This window comes from Syngnathus floridae, chromosome 9, assembly GCF_059516105.1.
Source record: "Syngnathus floridae isolate MCC-2025c chromosome 9, RoL_Sflo_1.0, whole genome shotgun sequence".
NCBI classification, from domain to species: Eukaryota; Metazoa; Chordata; class Actinopteri; order Syngnathiformes; family Syngnathidae; genus Syngnathus; species Syngnathus floridae.
The window spans coordinates 4,649,365-4,668,692 of NC_142421.1; the positions used below are offsets into that span (position 1 = coordinate 4,649,365).

The following is a 19,328-nucleotide window of genomic DNA, read 5'->3' on the forward strand; positions in this document are numbered from 1 at the left end:
GTCTGCAAGCTAGTAGGCTCACATGACGAGCGGAATAAAAGTGTCGTTTTTAAGCTAGTGCCAGAAAGTGCTGACTTGTACGCTTGTGTGAGCTGCCAAACAGCATTTTCTCCTCTTCAAACGTGTAATATTTATGGCTGGATGAGTGAGAGTGACAGTATAATATGATACTGGCAGCGCTAAATCATAATCTGTGATCGGAAACAGTGAACACAAAAGAAAAAACGAGTAGAAAGACGATTTGATTGAGTTTGAGATTACCTTTTCTGTTTTCACGGGAAGGTTTCTGTGAATTTCATAAAGCTCTTTATCAGCATGATACTGAGAATCAGGTTTTCTTGTAGAACTTGTATGTGTTTACCGGGACAGTGTGGGTTAGGGTTAGGCTGTCTCCCATCAGTTTACTGGCCTGGCTTCCGATCAGGAGTCCAGAGCGGGGCAGTTATTTATGAGCAGCGTGACAGCCGAGCCTTGTGGCCTCTTGTTTATTCATTATGTCAGCAGCTCTTCATCACAACTCTTTGGAGCCTCGATTAGCTCATTAGCTCGAGACCTTCTTCATTTTGGACTGAGCATATGGTTGCAGTTAGCCAATGGTGTCTAAAGAACTAGACAAGCGGTATGTTATAGTAAAACAGTTAGTTCAAGATGTTATTTTTTTTGTTTTGGGCTCAAGCACACTGGTTAGAAAAGGTGTACTTTAACTCGAATATATATAAAAAAAAAAGTTTTTTAAAGTGTTCTCAATTGACTGACCTCATAAAACTGAATAAATAAAACTTGGTGTGGTAATCCAGGCCAAAAGTGATATCGCCACCTACTGGCCCGGCATGTAAATTACAGTTGTTATTAGTTGAAATTATTTATTTTCACTCTATGAAAACTTTCATGAACAAAATCATTACGTTATTTTGAGCAGCACACATGTAATTAAAGGCCCAAACTAAAACAAAAATTGATACAGTTTCAGTTCCTGTAATAAAAATGGTGTCCTGAAGAGGCTTATGCAAAAATGATGCCATTTTTCCATTGGCCTTATTGCAACAGGAAACACATTTTGTCCTCCAGGTCGGTTGTAGGCTAATCACGGTTTGGCTTCACAACCCCCACAAATTCCAAAAGATGTGCAATTGAACAGTCAAAGCCGGGGTGTGTGTTGCAAGTGGGCTAGCTACTTGGACAAACCAAAGGCTCCTAACGCCATATGACAGGAGAATCTTCTCCTGATTCCAAACCAGCATTTCCTCACTGGTCCAAGTGCTCATCAACGCTAAGAGGTTCCATGTGAAAACATTTGAACATGATCAAAAAGATCAGCATCAGATGCAAGCGTTGTTGTGCGCTTTCAGCTCCCTTTTCTCTCCATCAATCCATTTTAATAGCTTTACCCTCGGGATGCATTAGAGCCTGTCAGTGGCTTATTTTCTCTTGATTGTTTTATTTATATTCTACACGGAAGACAGAGTTGCATTGAAAGTATAGCAAGAGAAGTTTGATGTAAAAAGCTGTTGTCTATACATGAAAGCACCTTTGCAAATATCTCCTTCACGAAAAGCAAAGCTTTTCCCCCCACCATTGCTGTTATATATATTTTGGATATTCATATATATATATATATTTGGGAGAAAATATTCATATGATGTAAAATTTCAATCCATATTTACCAGTACACAGAAGATGCAGGAGCCTGGTGACTTGCAACCTAATCGCAGAAGAAGAAAAAAAGATTACTGAGGCAGCTTATTTGAATAGAAAATAAATAATTGTACAGATGCATGAACCAAAAACAATCATGAATAACTGCTACTAAATTGTTTAAGTCTCCCTAAGTTGAAAGTAAATTTTTAAGGGGATTTTACCATTACATTCAACCACAGAAAAGTAAACTTGCAAAAGTAAACTTTTAGGAAAATCTGTCTGTCGTGGAGTGGCAAAAGTAGCACAGTGGTATTGTAAATGCCTGAGGGAGGACCACACTGGAGCGTACCAACTCAGCGGGGGTGACTAACTTTAGGTCACACTAACTTTAAATCCTTGCTTTACAGAAATACATAGTTTGCGTTCGAGTTTAGTTTATTCTACCTAACAGATAATACAAGGTGTTTGTTTTGTGTTTCAAAATCATTTCGTATTCTAACCGGCCACGACTTTTCTCAGCCCTCACCCTTTCCGGACATTCATTGCAGTCGTCCAGCTGAGAGTAAAAAGCAGCTCCAACCTCTCAGCTGCTCGCAGTCTCTCCGGTCTTTTAACGAGACAGGCTGACTGCCTTGGAACTTTTTCTAGTTTCCTCCCCCTCTCTTCTATCCCCCCTCCCCCAAGAAAGATGTCCTAACTCGGGGAGAAGACGAACCTCTGCTGGCCAGGTAGTCATGACATCTCATCTTGTGTGCGTGCGAGTGCGTCCTCTTGCAGGATTTCGTCATTTTTTAGGAGTGACAACATCGCTGGTACAAACTTGTGTGTCTTAGCCTCTTTTGTGCAGTGTATTTTTGATTTTTCCCAAGTTTTTCCTAAGCAAAGCGTTTACGTTAAGTCCATGAATTAACTGTAATTACAGTTACGCGCGTGCGTGCGTGTGTGGTTGCATGCATGAACAACCTGTTGCTGCATGTGTAAAGTCTGCATTGCATTTGTGTGGTCACAATCAAGCTCAGCTTTATGTGCGTCACACACGCACGCACACTAACCTAGTTAACTACTGTGCTGGAGCAGTAACACTACTAAGGCCCAACAAGCAGGAATGTATCACAAAATAGTAACCTTGAGGATGGTACAACTAGCACCAAAATGATATGCAACCTGAGAGCCATGCACTAAATACACTCTTTGTTCTCACTAGTAAGGCAATTCAGTGCACTAGTTGAACAACTATCTTTTTCCTCTACTAGTACAGCTTTTGCCCAAGCACACAATGAAACCTTACAGGTAGTAGCAACAACATGCTTCTAGTTATTTAGTAAAATCCTGTGAATAAGTCAACTAGGATGCAAAGGTTGCGACATTCTACAATTGTAAGAGTTAAGCTCGAGTGCTTCACTAGTAGCGTGCAGGGGTTAACTAATGCAGGTTTGCCTCAGTAGCAACTTGCAACGTGAAGTTGTCCGAGGCTACCGGAATGCCAAAGTTGTCATACTTGAGTGCAAAAATGTGCACACACAAACACACACGTTGGCTTCATCCTGTGACAAGGATGAGTCATTTCTACTCCAGCAAGGAGATTTTCTTTTGTGTGGACGTGTGCAATTAAGTGGTAGAAAAACAATCTGCCACATTGTTTATTTCAAAGTACTTTCTGAAGTCAGTGTGAGGATGGTCACAAAGGCCTGAGGTCCAAATCAAAGGTATGACTTGTTAAAAACAAAAGAAGAATCAAAGTACTGATTAACAACTGGTAAATAAGAGCCGGATGTCATAAAACCTCCATTAACTGTACGGGCAAGGTTTTAAGTTAAAACGATCACGTGTGTTTAAAAAAAAAAAAACAACTTGCAAGTCAAGGTACTACCGCACATAAATACAAGAAAATTCAAAATTGTCATGAAATTGGGATTGTCGTGCAGCTGAGGCGTTTATGTCACTGTGAGACATTTTTCAAGCACGTTGATAATGACCTTAAACTGATGACTGGAGCATTTCCGTTGCTCGTGCTGCCTCGGAAGTGGTTCTGTTTTGCCCATATGTGTTCATGTGGCGTGGTGGTTTGTTTGATCCATGTGGAAACGGTCAACAAAGAAACTGGTTTAGCACCAGGGCACCCTAATGGGAAATACCTGGATGTGGAGCAGTTACACTCTTTCGGAAAAAAAAAAAAAGCTGACGCCAGCGAAAGATGTAATCATCATCTTGTCACAGGAGATTATAACGGTTGGCCTTGTGGAAAACTCACGTACGTTGTTTAGGGATGTTTAGCAGCGCTGAGAAAGGATTTTTGTGAATTTTCACAATAATATACAGCTCCTGTTTGTATTTCCTAATTCCTGGTATCATTTCACTTTGCAAACGGATGTTGCAAGCATTTTTGTGCAAGCGTTTTGAATGCAGGGTTCCCACGGATGCTTTGTGATTTTTGAAAATGCAATTTCAAGCTTGAAAAATTGAACAAAAACATTTTTTTTACTATGTACCATGTGACATGCTATGAGTTCTCACCTGTAAGTGACGGACAGATTTCATTATTTCAAATTCCTGTGGTTTCTCTTTTTGCCATCACTGGTACATTATTGTCGATGACCACACTAAAATAAACACAGAGAGGGAAAAAAAAGTCAAGTTAGTCCTTCAGGTCAGTTCAAGAAAAATGTGTTTGGTATGTAGCGTGGATATAAAAAGTCTACACACCCCTATGGGTTTATTCAGTAAACAATAAGATAAATGATTTCAAATGAGTTTAACCATAAATGTGACCTTTAACCTGTACAAAGGAAACCGCCAGCACACACCTGCTGCCATTTACAGTGACTCGGATTAACTCGAAAATAAAATTCAGCTGTTCTTGGTTTGATGGTTGTGGTTTGGTTCACATTTGGTTTCAGTAAAAGGAACAAAAATGCATCAAAGCAAAAGCCATTCTTATCTTATAGATGAACAGAAATCTATTTTATGACACTTAAAATGGAAATAGCCTTCAGATCCCGAGCTGGACTGTGTTTACGAATTAGTCGTTCTGCCGTTAAACTTCTTGCCCTTTAGCTTATAGGATCTTTGCAAAAATCCAAATAATTGTTACATAATTTGATCATTATCAAGATTGATTGCTGGCCTTGACGTCAAGGAAAAATTGTAGTGAGCTTGAGCTGTCTTCTATGACTTTAAAGGGCCATTCAAATGCAGTGGTTTCTTTTTGGGTGCAAAAAAGGAAGCAGCACAAAGAACCAAGGGCGCAGGTTCTCACTTAGTGTCAACTTGTGTACGTGTGTGCGCTCAAGTTTGTCTGTCGGGGTTGCAGCTGCATGCCGAGCGAGGCCCTGACACATTCTGTGTACAATTCACTCAATACACACACACACACAATGTGAGTCTGAGTCTGGCTATATTCCTGTTTTTCACAGCTAGCGTGTCATCTAGCTCTCTGTTCCCCTCACACTGACACTCTTTCATGCCTGCGCTGGCTTGAGGCGAAAGCGACCAGAGAAGAGTTTGTTCTCGGTGCCTTGCGTGTATTTCTCCTCACGCTACTCTCCATTTCAGAAGCGTTCTTCTTCCTGCGTGACCCGCAGTCATAACTACAAACAGTGAAACTCGAACCTATGTGGCTGCGGGGACGCTGGGAACAAACACCACCCTCCTGGCTCTTTTTCGTGTGTTTGTTGCACGAGGGGTGTGGATATGCCCTCCTCGTTAACATGATAGATTTGCCAGCCTAAAAAGAGAGAAGAAAAGAGGCATTCTTAAGTACAGCCAGAGAAGCCCCCCCGGCCATAAAAATACTCAGAAAGATGAAAAGCAACATGTCCCGGTGATATTTTGTCCGCTCGTTGACATAAAAATAAAACATGTTTCAACTCAGGTTTGTCCACATTATTAAAAAATATCTGAAAATTTTCACTCCCACGCCACGGAAATTTCTGTGGCACCATCGCCAACTAGTGGCCTGACATGCACACTGCAGCATCTACAGCTATTTTAATTTTACAACTGCCCACATTGTCCGTCACGGAAATTTCGAGTCGGTGGCTCCATCGCCAACTAGTGGCCTGACATGCACACTGCAGCAATATCAGCTTTTTTTAAATTTTCTTTTTACAACTGCCTGTCGTTACGAGGTCATTGTTGTGTAAGTAGCGATAAGGCGTGTTCATAAAACAAGTCGAGGTTAGCTAATGTGTTATCATAAGTGCGTGGTTTCTGTTGATTGTCCTAATTTACTCATCAGCCATCACGAGGTGGAATTGTGTGTTTGTGTATTCAACACTGGCGCTGGCTTGAGCAGCCGCTCCAAATTAAAGCCTCTATTGTGAGGCACTCAGTTTAATTACACACGGTGTACATTTAGAACCTGTTCTCCTTTACCGGTTATGCAATTTGTTTTGTGCGCTGCTTCTATACACTTAGCCCAAAAAAACTTTCCCCTCATACAAAGCCAGCATTTAATATGTGACAATCTCCCCTGATGCAAGATCAGACTTGAGAGAAAGAGTTCAAACTTGATGATCCTGCTTTGAATGACGGCGCGGTGGGGACATGTGTCGGTCCAAGTGGCTTGCCACGGTTTGGTTGGGGTTTGCATGTTGGCAGGTTTTCCATACACCTGCAGGTGTTTTGCAAACAATTGCAACTGCTGAGCGCACCAAACAAAAAGCAGATTAAATCAGAGATCGACAAAGCACAGGATTAAGGAGTGTTTACAAAATGAATACATTTAAGAACGTGTTGGTTATTTTTTTTAACTACCACCAACACAACCACATTGAGGTCAAAACAAAATAACCAACTTCCTGTGACTTTTCGAGAATGGCTTCTTGGGACTTTTTGACAAGTGGACAAAAATCGGAATGCCCCTTATGAAATGGCTAAAACGACCCAAATACGGCAACTTCATAACAAAATGGCCGACCTCCTGTTTCTTTTCAAGCATGGGTTCTTGACACCTTTTTTGTGGGTTTACCCATGATAGACCGACACGTTGGTAAGCGAAACTAGCTTCGAAGGCAATCTTTTTTTTTTTTCTTAAACACATCTGGCTTGTTCTTCTCACGATGGCGTGCAGTCAGAAGGTCCTTGGCCGAGCCCCCTCGCAAATGAATGAATGGGGCGGTGGAATGTCGCTCATGGGGTTTTTCTTCCCCAAACACGTTTCACTTAACATAACCGTAACATACGCGTCAGATTATGTAACCAACTGTGAGATTTTGATTTTTTTTTTTCCACAGATAGCTTTTAGAGCGGGCGCCGGCTTGTGTGTAAAATGTACCCCCTGATGGATTTAGGGGCTCCAGTTAGCGTGTACGCAACTGAACAGACCCTGTTGGGTAATGACGGAAACCACAGGCAGGAGGGAGCTGGGCCAATTAGCGAGCAGCTACCTGGTTTGACGGAGAGTCCAGGCATGTGGGGGTCACCGCGGTCGGGGGCCCCTCCTACCTTCTCGCACTCGAAGTGAAACACCTGATCTCACGCCCGTCAAGCACGTCAGGCTTCAGTTTGAATAAGAGACAGAGGTCACGACCCCCCCAAATACATTACGCACCGCATAGAGGGCCTTGTGTTTGCAGCTAACTTGCAACTTGGCGAACTGTTCTGGTTGCATGCAAGAAATGTTGCGTTTTCATTGCTGTGCTGTTTTGCGTTTGGTTGCCATGGTGACAGAAATGCACCTTGGAGGATGAGACTTATTTTTGAATTTTTTTAGTATGGTACATACCGTTTTCCGAATGCTCTTACCACAAAGGAAAACCACATCCTTTCTATGCGGGGGGAAGGCATTCCCATTTTTGCTCTCTTTGTACTCCCTCCGCATTGAGAAGCGCACGGGGACTATTAAAAGGTTGATTCTTAAGCACGCCATTGATCAACTGACAAGTAAAAATGATCCAGGCCTCATTGTTTGACCGCTTATGAAGATGGAGTGAGTGCTCCAGGGCCAGTGTTCCCCCCGCGTGGATACTAGGGGTGATGGTCCAAGGCTTTGGTGGTATGTCTTGACCTCTTGAGGAACCATCTTTATGACCCGTACTGGCGAGTGGGGTGGCTCTGAGTTCACTCTGAATGGATGGTCCACCCCGTCGACTTGGAACGAAAATAATGGCTTCAAAAAGACCCACTTGTGCCCAAAACTTTCCCTTTTTGATGCTCATATTTTGATTCCATGACAACAGCCAACAGTGTGTTGCCATAGGATCGCCGTTGGACTGCATATTGGATTCTCTGTCAGAATTTAGACTGAAGAAATACAGAAACATGCTTTTATGGGCAGTAAGTGTCTTCACGCATGTCTCGCATTCCAGTAACTGTCTAGCCGATTCTTTACACATTCCGGTGAGCGTCTAGTACGTTCTGGTAATTACCGAGCACGTTACGATAGCGTTCAAGTACATTGCGCAGTCAATTGTCATATTTTTGCAATTGAGTTCAATTTTGCATTTGAAAGTTAGTCTATACTGGTGTATTTGGTTTTTTTCTCACCGGCTCCAGCCACCGATCAAAGTCTCGACACCAGACGCGCTCTGCACAAGTATGCAGCAGTAGGTCGCCCTCGTCGCCCCAAATCCGTGTCTATTCATCCGCCTGCACAAGTCGCAGCTCAGGCAAGGAGCCACATTATTGCAGCTGCCCTTTCCAGTGCCCTCCCCGGTCACTTGCTATTATGAGCCAAGAGCCGCCCGTCTGCACTCTTGCCCGGCGTTGGCAAATCTGACTGGAATTACGGCTTGATTTGAAGAGGCCAAATTGAATCTGGAACGATGTAGCGGTAGATTTGTTCCCATTTAGTGATGAAGCTTCCCGTCGGTTTAGCGTTAATCTAACGTGATGTAACGGCGAGCGGCTCTGACATCCTTTTGCAAAGCCAGACAAGAAATCAAACGTAATTCGATTTATTAGGTAACCCGAGTTATAAAGTTAGACGAGATGGACATGAACAAACAGATTATTGGGTCAGTGTGAATGCTTACAACAGCTCTTGTTTATATCTTTTGTAACATGCGGTTGGGTTACTTCGAAAACCGACTTTTAAATATTGCGCTTGTGGCTTTGCTTGTCTGGCAACCGTATTTCTTCACAACACGACGGATCAAATGAGAGTGTTCGTTAAGCTGCTGCCAAGGCCCAAAACCAAAGCCAAATGGTGGTTTCGATGCCTCTTTCCTCGCATAGCTGTAGGAGGCCGAGTACTACGATGTTATTCCCGCGGTTGAGAATGTTCCACTCCAGTCCTGTAGATGGCAGCTGTGTCCGTCACAAAGAAGAATGTTTCGGCGAATATCTGATTTTAGATTCACGACTAATATTGTTTTACATTAGACGAGAGAGTGAGGCTTCGGTGTAATCGGGAGCCAAGGAGAGAAGCGTTTCATTGAGAGCTGATATGATCTGTCGACACCCGAGTCTGGGCCCGCGACACTTCTTTCACCGTTGGGCTCTGGTTTCTCCATCATGGTGAGCCGCTTCATTAAGTAAGCATGGCTCGGGGCTTCTGATTCGTACTCTGCCCTCTCCCATGACCCCCTGCTTGCCAGTCGCTACACACACAAAGTTAGCTTAAAGACACGCATGGCATGTCCAGTCGCACAATAGGAAAAAAAAAAACTCTTGCACGTAAACGCCACGCTTCCCGACTCCCTCGCTAAAACGAAAACCTTGCCCATTACTCAATGTCAGTCCTAATCAACCTAAGTAATCGCACACCGATCAACAAGAACATTCCCGTTCTTTACTCCAAACAAGAAGGCTAACACGGGCCCTGTATTCCTGCGAGAGGCCCGGCTGTGCTCCACTGACTTTGCTGGATAAATGCAGCTAATGGGAGTCATATGCCGGCAGTTGGTTTAGCCCTCGCCAAACTAAAACATCTTGAGTGTAGTCACGGGGTTGAGAGAGATGACATGGAAAGTAACGCAAGCTGGTATGAAATATCCAATCGCGCAAAAGGCGTGTTATATAAAAGTGCGGCGACCTCCACCTACTAACATGTAAGCACATGTTACACGGGCGGGCCTGCAAAAGCCATCAGCCCTCCGTGTGCCGCTTCCCGAAAAGCAGTTGATTGGGGGTGCTGCCAAGAAGCCTGCTCTCTAATTGGATGTTTGGCGGTCAGAGAATGAGGGAGGGAATCCCTGGTCCAAAGTCACCGCAGCTATTCCTGACAACCAGCCACATTAGCTTTACATTTAATTGGGGGATCATAGATATACCTTAAAAATCAACCCAGCCCAGATGAGTAGAAAATACCTCAAATAAGCCAAATGGCCCAAATGTCGCGAGGACCTCTTAGGGGTTAACCTCTTATCCAGCCGCTACCGTCTGCATGCAGCCGCAATTTGTGCATAAAACAACCACACTCCCATATAAACTCCTTCGACCACATCTTCAGCCGTGCCGCCTTCACCCGGATGATTCCGCCATGTTTGTTTCGCCACATGTTTTTGGCTGAGGAAGCATTTTGTGTGTACGTTAGCTTTTAGCTTGAGAAAGTGCTCATTTGGCTCCTAAATAAAGGTTTTTTTAATGAACGGAAAAATCTGGATGCGTGTTGTGGAAAAAGATGAGGCACTTGTGGCTGCAGGCATGGCGAAAACATCACATGATGTCGGAAGAATAATGTTCATCGCTTAGTAGACCTCCAGGGGGACCAGAAGAACCCATGCCAGCCGCCTAGTTAAACACGTTGTTGTCTTTTCCTTGACTTTGTCACCTGTCCATATGACAACATACTGCACGCTCTGTTTTATTGCTCGACCAGACATGCAATCGGGCCCGTTCCCTTAAAAAAAAAAAAAAAAATGCACCTACTTAAAATCGCATAAAACTACCCAGCCTGTTATGCAAAGAAACATTGCTCGTCAAATAGCCGACAGCACGGAGCGCTTTATTTAGCTACATTAGTCACATGCTAACTTTTATTGTTTTTGCCAAAGAGTTAATTCGATTGTTTGTTTATTTGTACGCATTAGGAAACTTAAACTAATCTCTGGCAAATAAAATAGAGATTGAAATTGTGTTTGGCCTTTTAGTCTATGCCCAGTTGTTTTCAACTATTAGCTGCTTCCACCTACAGGACTGGAGTGGAACAACACTCTTATTCGCCTTCAAGGTGTTTATATTTATAGCCTAGAATAGTTTTCCATATCAATATTTACTGTAATTCTGACTTTAGAACTCTGTTTGTCGTTTTGTTAGTTCAGTTGTTGGAACAAAAGTCCGTCATAAATCGAGTCTACCGGGTGGTCTTCATCATCAGCCGAACCGGTAAAATATGTGCGACATTGGTGTCAAGACATGGATTGAAAAATGATGTTGCTCATACCAGCTTTGTGTTGTCCATTATCTCCCGTGCCATCATCGTAGTGGGTTGTTTTTCTCGCAGTACAGAACACCCGCGTAGCGATAGCATAACACCGTCCAATCCACTGTACAGACGTCAAACAATCATAAAAGAACTGTCAGCATTTGTCTTTTGTGAAATTCTGTCCTTACAGAGAGTGTCTCAAGTGCCGGGGGGGGCCTCCTACCAGCTCTTTGGCTTAGATGGGAGCTGCCAGCTGACCGACAGACAGACAGCCCGTCCCTGGACCTTTCACCCAAGATGGCTACCCGTGACCTCTTCCTCGTGCTCCTCTGCCCAATGAGGCTTGTGAGTGCTGCGTTACCATGGTGATCATCTTCTCCAAAAGCCTGGAAAAGAAGAAGGGTGTCAATGATGTAAGGGCCAAGAGCAGCGAACGACGGCCGGTAAGAAACGACTTTTTTTTTTTTAAACCCAAACCTCCATTAGGAAGCCATTTTCTACACTTTTTTAAATTTGTTTATTGTTTGTTGCTGTGGTAGTGATAACCTCAGTGTGAGTCACTGTAATTTTCCGCTGCATTTTCTCTTTTGTCCCTCGTGTGCAAAAGAAGCCACCACCCTGTTGCAAGCGAGTGATCACAAGGCAGGCGTGTGCAGGCAAACCTTCTACGCACGCCACGAGCTCAACAAAAGCTTCAGTACTGGACTTAGTTAATAACAGCAAAATATTCACAGGATCTTAAATGATGGATCGTTTCAGGGGATCACACGACATTTTCCTTTGATTTAATATACTTTTATTTACATAATGACAGCCCGTTGAGCGACGTGTCAGCCGTTATTCTATACGTAAACTAAACAATGATCTCCACACACCTTTGTTGATCATCATGAATAATGTAGCTTTTGTAGATTGAATAAATATTTTGTATGATTTAAGTCAAATAGCCATTTTTCACTCAAACCTTTAGATTATCGGACGATGACCAATCAAGGGTGTACCTCAGCTGCAAGTCAGCTGGTATAGACTCCAGCTCACTCGTGAAAGCAAATAAGAACAAGCGGAATAGAAAATGGAAGTTTTATTATCGTTGGCGTGTCACGATTTTATGGCCTAGCCACATTGATTTTACGGGACAGTATAGAATTTCCACAGCGTTTATAACTCTGAGTGAGACATGTAGCAGAGGCCGATGGTTTGGACGGCAATGCTCTACTTTTTGCATCCTTTCCGATGAGACTTGACTTAAGACTGCGCTTCTTCAAGATAATAACATGTCGTACTGTATACACAGAGGGATGAAATAAACGGTTCTGCTTTTGCATACTTTCACTTTGCTGAATCTTTTGGGTTTCTTTTCAGCGTGAGCGCCACACCATGAGCAGAGGGACGACCCTCTTCTCTTGTGGAACTGCTGGTAAGTTCTCCATTTTTTTTTTTTTTTACTTCTCAAGTCCAAAAAAAGTATTGTCATTCAAAGATTGCAGCAGTTAACGTCACTTGTATGACAATTAAGATTTTTTTTTTTTAAATGAGATGTATCAAGAACCTTTGCTCTCGCTCTTAAAATTGAAAGTGAATATATGAAATATAAACAATGGTTAACTTGTTACACTTTTATGACAGTTAATGAGTGTTTTGGACTGCATGGAGTGTCATCAGAGTTAAAGTCGAAATAGTTATAAGATAAAATATTACTTATGGGATGTCGTTGGATCTTTGGCCTTGATCATCCTTAAAAAGAAACTAGAAATACATTTTTATTTTTTGTTACTAGTATTAAAAAAATATTCTTTAGAAATTCTTAATGTATCTAAAATTTCTTAAAATGTAAAATACAGTATTGCTCATCTTTAGTGAAGTGGCCTTTAAAAAAAAGCTCATTGAATGTGAAACATTTGGTTGTCTTAAACCACTTTTGCATTATTTCCTGTGAGAAATATCGTTTTGAGCGTACCAGAGCATGTTAAATTTTTGTATTTGGCTTTCACTTCCTCTCCTCAAGGCAACGTGTCGTGATCAACGTGCACCTGCTCCACGTTACAATGCACATTACATGCTTTCACGGGCGGTTTACAACAATACACTTCCTTCAATTAAAAATGCTCATCTACTTCTTCTTGGCGGGTGTTGACATTTAGAGGAGTCTCCTCCATTCAGGCGTCACGAGCCACTTTTGAAGTCGTCTCTTTTGTTGAGTTGTTTTCGTGACATTCCTGCCAGGTCGCAGCCATGTTTAAATGGTTCGCCCAAAAGGAAGCATTTACAATGTTGGAGAACATGATCCAAAATGGACAGAGTTAGGGAAAGAAGAGCCATCTTGCCACTGAAGACCAGTGGTTCTCAATCTTGTAAACTTTGTGTATAAGGCCACAAGAATTTATGATGGCAAAATAGAATGCAGTACTTGGCTGTCACCAACAGGAGCGCTGTTGAGCCATTGTCAATTAGCTTGCAGTCACATGAATCCCACAGCGGTTTAAGTCAATGTTAGATATGTTTTTCCCTGGCTGAGAGTTGGCGTTTGCTATTTTTGCAGAGGCAGACAGATGGCTGAACCCAGGACGAAGCTTTCAGTCAGGTGCCAGTCTGGAGAGCCTGTGGGATGCCGTGCCCGAGCCGGGCGGCCGCCCCTGGCCCAATGAACCTGGCGCTGCCACAGCCATCACCAGCCTGATCCGAGATCTTAGCCTGGGTGACGCCGCCTTGACCAAAGCCCGCCCCTCCGCCCCTGCCGCTTTGCACTACACCACTGTCGCCACGGGCCAAGCGCCCACGGCACCCCCCAGCAAGCGCCAGTGCCGCTCTCTGTCCTTGTCGGATGAATTCGGCGGCTTTCGCTCGTCGTGGAGGCCTCAGGGCTCTCGAGTGTGGACGTCGGTGGAGAAGCGAAGGTGCTACAGCGGGGGGAGCGTCCGCGCCGGCGGGGGGTTCTCCGCCGCTCACTGCTCAGCCATGCAGCGAAGCTCCAGCTTCAGTTTTCCTTCTCACGCCACCATCCCCACTGACGGACCTTTGGACCTGCCCTTCTTCAGCCAGCGACTGCCGACCCACCCTCACTTCACTGCCTGCCCCGTGTCTCCCACCACTCCTTCCTCACGAGCCCCCCAGTCCTACCGTGGCCCCCTACTCCGTCCTCTCTCCCTCTCCCACGAGCAGATCAGCCTGCCCGAACTCCAGAGGGAAGAAGCTTCGGAGGCCAGCTCGCCGGATTCCACCCCGGAAATGGGACGGCGGTCCGGCCAGAGGGGCGACGGGAAAGGCTGCCTGTCTCGGAGCAGGTCGCAGCCCTGCGTGCTCAACGACAAAAAGATCGGGATGAAGCGGCGGAGACCCGAGGACGCCCAGGAGCAGAGGCCCTCTCTGGACCTGGCAAAGATGACTCAGGTGAGCCGGGATAGGCCGACACGAAAAACATTTGCCGAGGTTTGGTGGAGAAACTATGTGCGCAGCGGGTTGGATTTGCACTACATTGTTTAGGTGACAGGGTCAGGGTTCAAATCTGCATGCTCTTCCCGTGCTTACTTTCCCACATCCCAAAAGCACATGTTAGCTTCACTCAAGACAGTAAATCAGACACGTCCAAACTTTTTTTTTTACTGGGGTCCACATCCAGAAAAACTGGAAGAAACATGGGGCTACACTTTAGCTTCTGTTTATGAAACGTGCAAAAACACAACTTAGTCAGCCTGTTCACAACAACCCTAACATCTGACGTCTTGCGTTAAGGAGGGAGGGAGTGGCGCTTACTCACGAAACATGCCTCGTGTTCAGTCATGCTGCCTAACGCCACATGCTCCGAAAGGACCGGGCTCAGGTTAACATTTCATCAAGTATGTTGGGTAAACCCAAAAGGTCGGGCCCCCCTCCAAGTCCATTTGCTTTTTCACCGCGACTCCCGCCCTCGTCATTCCATGCACCAATCTGGCTTTTATCACAGCGGCTAAATAAAAAAAAGAAGCAAAGACGCACTCTAGCATTAAGCTAATTGCTAAACACCGTCTGCAAGTGGCTATTTCGAGATATGAGCCGTCGTACATTTTTTTGCTTTGACTTGAGAGCGCAGACTTGGCAAATTGTGAATAATTCTTCAGACTTTAAACTCTTCATCGCCACTGTCCTTCTTACTGGAATTCCGTCTGTAGTCCGTAATAGAAAGGGGCATCATCTTATTCCAGCTCCCTCCCTTTTCCTTTTTCCTAAAGATTTGTGTCACCCTCAGGACTAACCGAGCGAGAGTTGGCCGCACGGTGTTTCCTCAAATCATGCCAGCTGCCGGGCGGGGAACTAGCAGAACCGCCATGACACGCACGCGCTCGTCACGTTGACGTTACCTCGGCTCGCAGGAATGCTCCTGCGTCACATAAGTAGGCCCGTGGTTTCAACGTACGGACGCGTTGGCGTTAATTATTATTTTATTGTTTTTACACACGTCGTTATTTGGGAAATTTTGAGGACCTTACAAGTAGAAGTTTGAGAAACACTGATGTCAATGAGTCGTCTTGTCTTTTTGTCAAAATGAAACTCAACATTTGAACTTTGAACCGAGCAGCCAAACCCTTCCAAAAGATTCCCGCTGACGTCCACTGGTAGATTAACAAGGCGCTCGCTCACTTTACTACCAAACTATCTGTTAAGATTTGTTTTTTACTACCTATGTCATGGACTTTATAGGCGTTGATGAAAAATGACAGACTACACCATGGGAAAGAACTAATAAAAAAGTCTAAATATTTTGAGAGAAAAAGTCTAATTATGAAAAAAAAGTGGTACTCTGCAAAGGAAAAAAAATTGTGATAAAAATGCAAATATGTGCTTTAACATATTCTCAGGACATTACTACTGTGAATTCATTTTCATGAGAACAAAACCAGAAGAAAACCAAACCTTATAGTTGCAGCAAACCCCTTTTTTCTGCTTACATTAAAATTCATTTTTTCTTCCAAGCATTATGTAAATCTTTTTTTTTTGTAGACACACCCGTGTGAGAAAGAGAATTTGGAAAACGGGACTGTGACCGGCCATAATCTTTCTTATGAGCTCAAAGTTTGCGCGGGTGGCATAGTCGTCATTTGGCAAATTCCTCGCAACGTCAAAGGGTTCGTCGCCGCCAAACTTTGCGGATATTTGTGCGTGTGTGTGCGCAACAAAGTTGAGAAGGGTCAGCTCATAACAAGTCCCCAGTGTGTGCCGTCAGCGCAACTCGCAGTAACGTGGCCTTTAGTTTCCTGCCGCGCGTCAATGACAGACAATTCCGACATGCTAATCGCCAATCGCTCCGCCAAAGGTATTTACGCACGACAACTGCCCAAAACAAATTCCTTGAATAATTTTCCTTCCGCCTTGGCCGGCTGCCGTGTTTTTTCCTCCGACTGTGGAAAACCGTCTATCATCACAAAGTATGTGTTGGATTGAATGACAAGGCGGCCATGTTCACGAAATAGTACGAGTCAGCTCCAAAATCATTTTGGTTTTGTCTTTTCTAAACAAAATACTGGAACCCATTGCTCCATTAATACGCCCCCTCTTCCCCCGGCACAGCTCTCCATTCCTGACATGGTGAGCATAGCTGAGCAGCAACGTGGGAACGCGATGGTGACGTGACGCGACTCGCCTCGCACAGGCGTTATCTCATTAAATAACAACCCATGCCGTGTAACGCTTATCTGCACGGCGGCCTCGGTACAGTGCGGATGAATGATTGATGCCGTGTCGACGGCTTGGCTGGGATGAGTGCAAGATTCTTTCCTTTTTTTGTTTCACACTCAAGAGTCTTGCTTGTGCTTTTCTGCTGACCTCATTTCAAGACACAAATTCATTGAGCTGCTTTCAATCGGCCTCTATTGAGATTTCTTTGCACTTTTGTTTTCGTGCCCTGATAACTTATTTTTTATGGCAGCACACTTTGATCGTAGCACAATGAATCCATGTTTAGCATTGTGTAAGCTAACTTAGCCCCATTTTAGTGACTTTTGATCCAGGACTGGCATTTCTTACATTTACACTAACGCCGAATATCGAATAAATGAGATTTAACTCTTACTTACACTCGCTGAATCTACATACGACCGTGGCCCATTTGAGAATCGAGCACAAAAAGTTTTTTTCCAGAACAAATGTGCTTTTGTAAGAAGCTCGTTTAACAGCTTGAAATTGACTAGCGTGGCTTAAGCATGTGAGACATCATGATTGCATCCACGTGTGCAATAATCTTAAGTGCTGCCTTTCCATATGGCGGTGCTATGAAAAGCCCGTCACACTAGCGAAACGTAACCCTGCTTTGGAGCGGACCCTCCCAAATCGCTCGCGGTCCCCGGTGGCTTTCATGGAAAGCACATAGTGACAAAGAAACCCCCCTCCTCTGCTGGGATAATTAGTAGTCAAGTAATCCTAAGGGGCCGGAATATAGAAAGGCCGTAGAAATCCCCCTTTCTCCATTCCGGAGACAGCCAGACAGCCAAGGCAAAGCCTCCCACTCCTCTCGTTATCACCTGAAGTATTCGCTTTTGTTTGCGAGTGAACGAGCGAGAGACTCCCGGTGCATGGCAACAGGGAAGTTGTCTGTCCCCCAAGTGGGGGGAAAAAAAACAAAAAGTTCATTTCTATTCATCTGTGTGCCTCCAAACATCTGCTGCTCTACAGATTATTAACCGTCTTGTTGCTCAGGACTGCTGTTTTCTGATAACGTTACAACTTTATCAGTGTCACGTATTGCCTTGTTGGTGAGGAATTAAAAAGAAACCTCGTAAAATTACAAACACGGATAAATATATAGGTCAAGTGATGAAAAACGAAAGCAAAGTCTTGCCAGCGAGTTGCCTTGACTTTGGAGAAACCAGTACCCGTACCGATTTCATTTCTGTTATATAATATTTATAAAATATTATATTTGATCAAATCTAATATTTTATACGATACATATTTTTTTGTTTTATTTTTAAGTCCCCAAGATATAAAACGACGCCCCAACTTGTTTTATTTACATCTTTGTACAAGGTGTCATTAATCAAGTATTTGGAAAAGTAACAAGCCTATTTTGAAAAATTAAGTGCAAAGAATCGTGAAAACTAATCAGGAAACAAATATTCAAGTACCAATATGTTTTGTTTTGTTTTTCCCCAGCAACTTCAGACTTTCCAGAGCTTGAGTTGCCCCGGCTTCTCCTTCTTCGATAATTGCCAATCCAGCCTGCCCCCGTCGAGCCAACAGCAATCGGAATTCACCGCCGTTTCCGAGCTGGGACTGGAACCGCGGCAGGAGGCGACGAAGGACGGCGAAGATTCGTCCGAAGAGGAACTAGACAGCGATTCGGCGTGTAGCGTGGGCTCGAGATCCGGCTCGCCCCGGGGTCAAGTCGCCCTCTGGGAGGGTGACCGCGATTCAACCAGGGACATTTTCCAACTCGGGGGAGAGCTGGACCTCGAGCAGATTGAGAGGAACTGAAGCAGATCTTCGGGACGACGACGAGCGGAAGGCTTAAAGAACGTCTCGACTCGGTTGAAAGGTAAAGACGGACAAAAGATGCGGAGGACTTGTTTGTCTTGAACATTTGGACTATTTTGGAACTTTGTTTTTGCTCAGGAGTGTGAAAATGAGGGGTTAGTAGTCTTAAAAAAAAAAAAAAAATGGATCCACCACTGTCTTCCCATCTGGTGAGCTTTCTGGCTTAGCATCTTTTTCCTGAAACTCCAAAATGGCCGCAGGGACGACGACGTGTGCAACGACACGCGCAACTCTGACTTTGCTGAATGTAGGCTCAATAAGCTTTAAGACACGGGCTGCGTTTACATGGACGCTCGCATTTTGATAACCGACCTATTATGGATCCGATTGGTAGCACAGAGAAGTTGGATGGTTCTGGCCGTCCATGTAAACAGCCACGGACTTCCTTCCTCCTCAGTCCCCATTTTGTAGTTTCTTTGTATGCAAATTGTATATTTGAATTCAACTCTTAAATGATTAGTTCTGATATCAATGTTTATTTTTCTATTTCTCCGTTCTTTTTTCTAAAATGGAGCTGTACGTAATGAAGAGTGAGAGCGTGAGGAGGGAGGTTCTCGAACGTGGAAATAAATCTCCATTCGCCAACGATTGTCTTGTTTCATTTCCTCGGCTGACCGTGTTTTGCCTATCGGGAATGAAGAAGAAACACGAGAAGGGCGAAGGTGACGCTGACAAATTGAGTGACATCGGATGATTGGAAAACGCTTCGGGTTTTTGAAAAGTCTCAATCCGCAAGAACAAAGCGAAGGAGGAGAGGCCGTTTGCAGATTGTTTTTCCGACACGAGGTGGAAAACTCCCCGGCTGCACAACAGTGTTTATATCCCAAAACAGGAAGTCCCAAAGCAGCGGCGGCCTTTCCTTCGACGACGGGCCTCGGAG

General features: G+C 44.2%; 1 protein-coding gene and 1 long non-coding RNA gene across 2 annotated transcripts; one reads left to right on the forward strand and one right to left on the reverse strand.

The window, feature by feature from the left end:
- Positions 1 to 331: 331 nt before the first annotated feature.
- LOC148393037 (uncharacterized) lies at positions 332 to 11,067 on the reverse strand. The gene is made up of 4 exons (XR_015860200.1): positions 10,964 to 11,067; positions 5,248 to 5,362; positions 4,153 to 4,238; positions 332 to 1,702 (listed from the first exon to the last, which is right to left on the reverse strand). It is a non-coding gene; the product is annotated as an uncharacterized LOC148393037 (long non-coding RNA).
- On the forward strand, positions 2,220 to 19,033 carry LOC148393038 (protein FAM53B-like). Its single transcript, XM_088384307.1, has 5 exons — positions 2,220 to 2,366; positions 11,136 to 11,388; positions 12,308 to 12,362; positions 13,485 to 14,332; positions 18,068 to 19,033. Exons 2-5 carry the CDS (start codon positions 11,308 to 11,310, stop codon positions 18,386 to 18,388), a joined length of 1,305 nt encoding a protein of 434 aa, XP_088240433.1. The 5' UTR covers positions 2,220 to 2,366; positions 11,136 to 11,307; the 3' UTR covers positions 18,389 to 19,033.
- Positions 19,034 to 19,328: the final 295 nt, after the last annotated feature.

Bases quoted from the DNA above. Each gene is read 5' to 3' on its own strand.
- LOC148393038 (XM_088384307.1), top strand. From the start codon at position 11,308: ATGGTGATCATCTTCTCCAAAAGCCTGGAAAAGAAGAAGGGTGTCAAT. The intron at 12,363-13,484 runs GTAAGTTCTCCA...CTATTTTTGCAG, and splicing joins CTTCTCTTGTGGAACTGCTG to AGGCAGACAGATGGCTGAAC. The intron at 14,333-18,067 runs GTGAGCCGGGAT...GTTTTTCCCCAG, and splicing joins ACCTGGCAAAGATGACTCAG to CAACTTCAGACTTTCCAGAG.